Source organism: Atta colombica, unplaced genomic scaffold, assembly GCF_001594045.1.
Source record: "Atta colombica isolate Treedump-2 unplaced genomic scaffold, Acol1.0 scaffold164, whole genome shotgun sequence".
In the NCBI taxonomy this organism is placed as follows: domain Eukaryota; kingdom Metazoa; phylum Arthropoda; class Insecta; order Hymenoptera; family Formicidae; genus Atta; species Atta colombica.
Window position 1 is genome coordinate 1,536,294 of NW_017259255.1, and position 6,399 is coordinate 1,542,692.

The 6,399-nt window shown below is 29.2% G+C and overlaps 2 protein-coding genes across 2 annotated transcripts; one reads left to right on the forward strand and one right to left on the reverse strand.

The window, feature by feature from the left end:
* Positions 1 to 216: 216 nt before the first annotated feature.
* Positions 217 to 3,310, forward strand: LOC108686087 (protein piccolo-like). Its single transcript, XM_018191169.1, has 4 exons — positions 217 to 846; positions 1,334 to 1,450; positions 1,766 to 2,044; positions 2,864 to 3,310. The coding sequence occupies exons 1-4, from the start codon at positions 217 to 219 to the stop codon at positions 3,308 to 3,310; spliced, it is 1,473 nt and encodes a 490-aa protein (XP_018046658.1).
* A 1,767-nt stretch (positions 3,311 to 5,077) lies between these two features.
* On the reverse strand, positions 5,078 to 6,017 carry LOC108686136. Its single transcript, XM_018191245.1, has 3 exons — positions 5,948 to 6,017; positions 5,620 to 5,772; positions 5,078 to 5,410 (listed from the first exon to the last, which is right to left on the reverse strand). The coding sequence occupies exons 1-3, from the start codon at positions 5,960 to 5,962 to the stop codon at positions 5,144 to 5,146; spliced, it is 435 nt and encodes a 144-aa protein (XP_018046734.1). The 5' UTR covers positions 5,963 to 6,017; the 3' UTR covers positions 5,078 to 5,143.
* Between the last annotated feature and the right edge of the window lie 382 nt (positions 6,018 to 6,399).

A 6,399-nucleotide genomic window follows, 5' to 3' on the forward strand; every position in this document is an offset into this window, starting at 1 on the left:
ATCACGCGTGATTGCATGAAACCGAGGACGCATATATTGTTTAATCACGCATTAAAATTTGCCGATGCATCGAATCACTTGCAACACAATTTCGCAAGCAACGCGAGTGGTTTCATTGTCGACTCTAATTTCGTGGTTCATCGCGGATTCCTTTAAAAAACGAGCGCGCTACTCCTGCTTCATCAGTTCGATTTTGACTTCGATCTACGAACAACAATGTATCTGAAGAGTTGCTGCGCGTTATTCCTGCTGGCGCTAGTCGCCTGTCAGGCTGCACCTTCATCTCAGGCAATTGAGAAATCAATTAATGAAGCAGAAACGTTCGCCAATACCAATATAGAACTAGAAGGAACTGGTGCGGAAAAGGATAGGGCGAAGAAATCGGCAACAACCTTCTGCGTAGAAGTTCGCTCGGGAAAGCCAGAAAAGATTCCTTGCACGCAGGAGATAAGACCACAAGGGATTGTTCAACAAGAGAAACCGGTGGTTATTGTGCAACCTATATCGATACCAGCATCAGTACCAATGCCGGTACCTACAATTGTCGAGTATCCTAAACAGCCGGTTGTGATCCACCAACATCCTCAGCCTCAAGTTATACCTCAACCAGCTCCTCAATTCGTAGCACCACCACCATCTCCTGTGCCAGTAAAATTGCCTGCTTCAGCGCCAGCTACAATTCCGATTATTGACATCGTACCGCCAACTCCAGCTTCTACACCATGCGACAAACCAACTATTGTGCAGCCGACACAATCACAAGTTCACACGGTCCATGTCATTCATTCGCAACCGACACCGCAGCCATCCAAGATAGAAAGGCCGATGTTTAGACCGATACCACAGGTAAAAAGAAATATTAATTTGAATAAATTATAAAGATTAAATTATAAATTATAAAGATTCAATTTGATAAATTATAAAAATTGAAAGTTGATAGTAATAAGTGATAAATTTTAAGATAATTTCTTTTCAAAATTTACTCAAAGCTCATTATTTATCTTAATTTTTAAACATTCAACTTTAAAATGATTAAACCTATAAAAATCAATAAAAATCTATAAAAATATTTAGTAATTAATTTAATTAATTTTCCAATTAAATTAAATTGATTATAATATTATGCAATTGAAATCTATTTAAAAAAATATATAAATTAATTTTGATTTATTCCTCCTTCACAATTCAATTAGGTCTTTTTTATTGCTACACTTTGAACCGATGCAATAAATTGAAGTGAAATAAACGTATATTTATTTCATTTCAACTTATTATACTGTGTATACCAAAGAAAGTGCAGCAATAAAAAACAGATTTATTGCTACTTTTACAGCAATCGATTATCCATCTGCCTACCTGCAAAAAATGTAACAAATTAATACCACCACTATCGCCTAAACTTCAACCAATTGGTAGCTACAGCTTCGGTTACCCTACAGCTTTTACCGATGTAAGTAGAAAATATTATTAATAGTTCTAAAAATACTTTTTAATTTTTTTTTAAGTTATAAGTTAAGTTTGCATCAAGTTCTTGTACTTTTTGTTTTCTGAATCTATAATTTTTTTGTAATAGATGCATCATATTCTATATATAAAAACCTGTAACTTTTTGTTAAAAATAGTAACGACATCGTTACATTGTCGTTTTATCATATATTATGTATACCGTTATGATGTCATTATTGTCATAATGAGTTACAGAATGTAGACCAAAGTATTTCCATATTAAATAAAATATTGTTTTATTTTTTGTTGGTCTATATAGGTGATATCGCAATATGGACAAAGCACCGATTGTGAAATAGAACCTACATTCGAATGTAATTGCCGACCAGAAAACCGCATTGTTGAGATATCACCCCACAAAATCAAGATTCAGGATCCTCGTATGGTAAATGCTGGCGCAACTATCGATTCCATAGATACCGTACCTTTCTCCATACCTCATACATCCTCGATGATCTCCAGGGAACATGACCCTAGCATTTCTAACATCATATCAGACCAACCCTTATTCTTTGCTCCAAAAGGAGCTAGAGAAACGGTAAGTACCAATTAAATATATTAAATAATAATTATCACAATAATTTTGGTTCCACAATAATAAATATATTAAATAATAATTATCACAATAATTTCGAGATAATACGAACGCGATGTCCTAATAGTGCGATATTCTTAAAAATAAAAAATACAACATTAAAAGATTCCCATATGCAATTCTATTGTTTCTTAAAAAAATTATATAAAATTTCGTAAAAATCTTTATAAAAAGCTCGACTGCAGTACGTATAAGAAGAGCTATATAATATTTGATTTCACGCGCAGGTTTAATCCTTTATATCCTCGATGACTTCATTAAAGGAATTGGACCAAGAAAACTTAAAAAAAAATAAAACGACTAAAATATTTAAAACTTTGTACAAAATACGTATCTTCAACGAAAACGTTCTTATGTATTATTTGTTCACAAAATAAAAACAATTATTCATAAAAATCTTTTCAATATTGTTCTCCCTCTTTCAATCCTCCGATTAACATCCAATTTTATTATACTCGATATACAGCAATAAATATTTTTGAAGCAAAACTACATTTGGAATCTTTTGATGTGTATAAAAAGAAACATTAATCGTGCAATCAATTGAAAATTATAAATAGAAAATTATTATATAGCTTGTATTATATAAATTCGTGCAGAAAGAGATCGGTATCAATTGCACATATTTAAGTTAGAAATGATACTTAAAAAATGCGAGTACTGATTTTTAAAACAATAAATTCTATTCAAAAACACTTAAATACTAAATATATCATAATATGTGATTTTTACAAATAATAAATATTGAATTTTTTTTTACAGGAAGGAAAACATTCACATCATAGGAGACCTTCTGCAACCTTCTTTCCCGTAAATGTGGAATTCCCTGTCGCATATGGAACTGACGGTACCCATAATTATCAACCTCAATATTATCCTTCATATCCTAGTTCAAATTCTTACACCTATCCAAGTTCTTACCCTTATGGAGCCTATGAAACCTATGGAACTTCTTATCCAGTAAGCTACAACTCTCTAGCTGCAGCAAGTAATGTACCAGCAATCACTGTAAATGCGGGAGGACCATTTTATAATCCTCGCGAATCTCAACTCACTGACTCATCGTCCCAATCGAATAATGAAGCGCAACCAAGAGCGTTTTCGACTGATATTCAATCAAACTACGAGCAGAAAGAAATTACACAGACCGACAAGGAAAGTATCATCAAGGAAATAATTCCCGAAACTAACGTAATTACAAAGAAGTAAAAAGAAGGAACAGATCGTTATTTATTTTATTTAACGCTGTTATTGCGCGTTTAATTATCTAATAATTTTTTAATTTTTCTACAATTTTTTAATTTTTCTATACTATATTGAAAATATTGTTAAAACAAATATATTTTCTATCAATAATAAAATATCATTTTTTAAACCGCAAATTATGTATACTTTTGAGCACTCACCGTTTTGAATTCTGCACTCCCATTTTCTGTATTATATTTCCGTTCTGTATAATTCCCTTTTACCATGAGACATATTTACACACGCGATTTGTTTCCGAATCGTATGCTTCAAAATTTTAGAATTATCATAATCGAGTATAATTTTTCGAAACGATTTAATTGATATTTATGGACAAATTCACGTTGTTTTAGAATTTAGCCTGCAAAATAAAAAATGTTATATATAATAGTTAAATCAGTATATTATTTATGAAACAACGGCGTTTAGCAAAATATTTATTTTACAACTGGAAATTTTCTTCTTATACTTTTAGAGAAATAGTCTTATAATCTCTGGAAGATAGCTATAAAATAACAATTGTAAAATAAACATTTTGCTGAACGCGATTCAATAATCAATTTATAAATTTATCTGTTATAATTTTGTTTTTTTTTAAATATATCATCCTAATTTATTAAGATTTGTACAGAAACTGAATAAATTTTATATATATAATATAAAGGCAAATATAAATATACAAACGTTAATATTCTTATAAGTAATTGAAAATATTAACCTATTGAATTTTATTTTATTGACATCATCGAAATGTTTGAAACTTATAAACGACATTATTTATTATTTCTTCTAAATTCGTTTCCAATTGCTGGAAATACCATTTGCTTGTTGTTGGACACATTAACACTAGAGCGATGGTACATATTGTTATAGGAACAAGTAACATCGAAATTAACTGTAAAAAGATTAATTATAATTAGTTATAAATCAATCAAGAAAATTTTAGATACATGCATGAAATATCCAAGATATAAGCAGCCATCCTATCAACATTGTTGCAGCTGTGATTAAATACGGAATATATTCTGGACGAAAAATGTTCCGCAAGAAAGGAATTTTATCACTCAAATCAATCAATATAACCTCCAACTGTAAAATAATTAATGACATAATTATTAGAATAAATGTAGCTGAAAATATTGGAAAACTTACATTCATTTCGTCTTCGATAAATTTCTGTAAAAACAATAATTTTAATTTAATTTAAATAAAAAATCATTATATAATATGTACAAAATTTTACATACTGTTATAAAATAATTTTTTTACAGAATGTGTGATTTACACAATAAATTTTGTCATATATTTTTGTCATATAATATGAAATTTTAACCGATTGCACTAGAGTAGCAATAAACTGACTACTTCATTACGTTTACTCCTATTTGTATATATAGTGTGTTTAACTAAAACAGTTCTCAAAATCTTTTATCTTCTCTTTTCATAAACATATAAAAAAATTTTTAATTTCTCAAAAGATCATTATACAATAGATTTCATAATAATAATACATTTCATTTCATGTTTATATAAGTCATATAACAAAACATAAGTTGTATAAACAAAAGATTTGTTCGCGTCGCACATTCTAACATGTTCTAAAATGCTCCTAGCATTTACTCACTATAACGCGCACATTGAAGTGATTAGAAGCTATAGCAAGAGCATGTTGTGACGCGAACAAACCTAAAATAAATTATTTTGTACAAATAATTTGATTCTCTTCCTGTGAATCCTTTTTTTATCAACAGTTAATATTAAGTATTCTTGCGTGCAATTGATTCTTCCATCAGGCAATTATTCTGATTGATTTTGTGCAGGTTCAATTATAAAATTGTCTGCTAATAAATTGTCTGCTATAGCAGAAGATTCATTTTTTAAAGATCGAATATCTTGCGGTATTTCTTCAAGAATGTTACTTCTATATGGTACAAAAGGAGTTTGCATGTTAAGCTGAAGCTGAGCAGAAGGTTGAAGAGTCGTTTTCTGCTGATCGCATTTAACAAGAATGTACAGTTTGTGAAACGCCGAAGATGTCATTCTTGCCATCAGGATTGTGAGAAGCTGTACAGGACCAGGTGTTCAAAATTAACTGACCATGGGGCTACTTGCCCCTGGTCTTGATTACATTACTTAATAAAATATTTATTAATTCTCTTTTATACTAAGATCTTTAGATTTTTTCAGAATCTTTTGAAATATACAGACAAAGATATAAAGAAACAAATTTTCGAAAAAATATATAATTAATAAAATTCTAACTATATACTCACAATGATCAAACTTGCAGATTGTCGTAATAAAAATATGGTTGCAGGATATATTAGGATGATCATTATTTCCATCAAACGCGAAATGGCAGCAACGGAAAATAGGATACCAGACAACATCAATAGAATTATAAGTTGGAAAAGTCCAATTAATATCTATAATATATAAAAATATTTATTAAATCATCAGATTTAAAAGATTAGTTGCTCAAATTTTGAAATCGAAAAATTTATAAATTTTTTGTCTGTATAAATATTGAAATAAAGTTACGTATAATATGTAAAATCCTTAAATATTAATTATGTATAAATTACTTAATATAATTCTTACACAAATAATCCACATTGCTGATATTTCTTCGTTTTATAAACTATTTGCAATTTTGTTAATCGTAAATTGTTCCGCAATCAAATTGATTAAGATTCTGGTTTAATTCATCGTATTTAATGAACTGCATTTCATATCTTGATTTCAGTGAACGAGTAAGCTTAAAACTCTTTGAGAATTCTCTTTTATAATTCGACATGACACAAGAATAATATTAATTTGGCTATGTTCCAAAATTGATTGCCCGTACTAAAAAATCTATAGTGCACGTGACATAAATTGTAACATTTTCAGCGCAGACAGTAAATTTAGAACACAATCCATTTAATTTAAAATAGCCCAACTTCATATATGTTGCACTCCTCAAAGAAATCAGACAACAGACAAATCATTAAAAAAATAGAAAATTATAACTATATGAAAATATATAAAATAATTAAAAAGAATTTAATCAC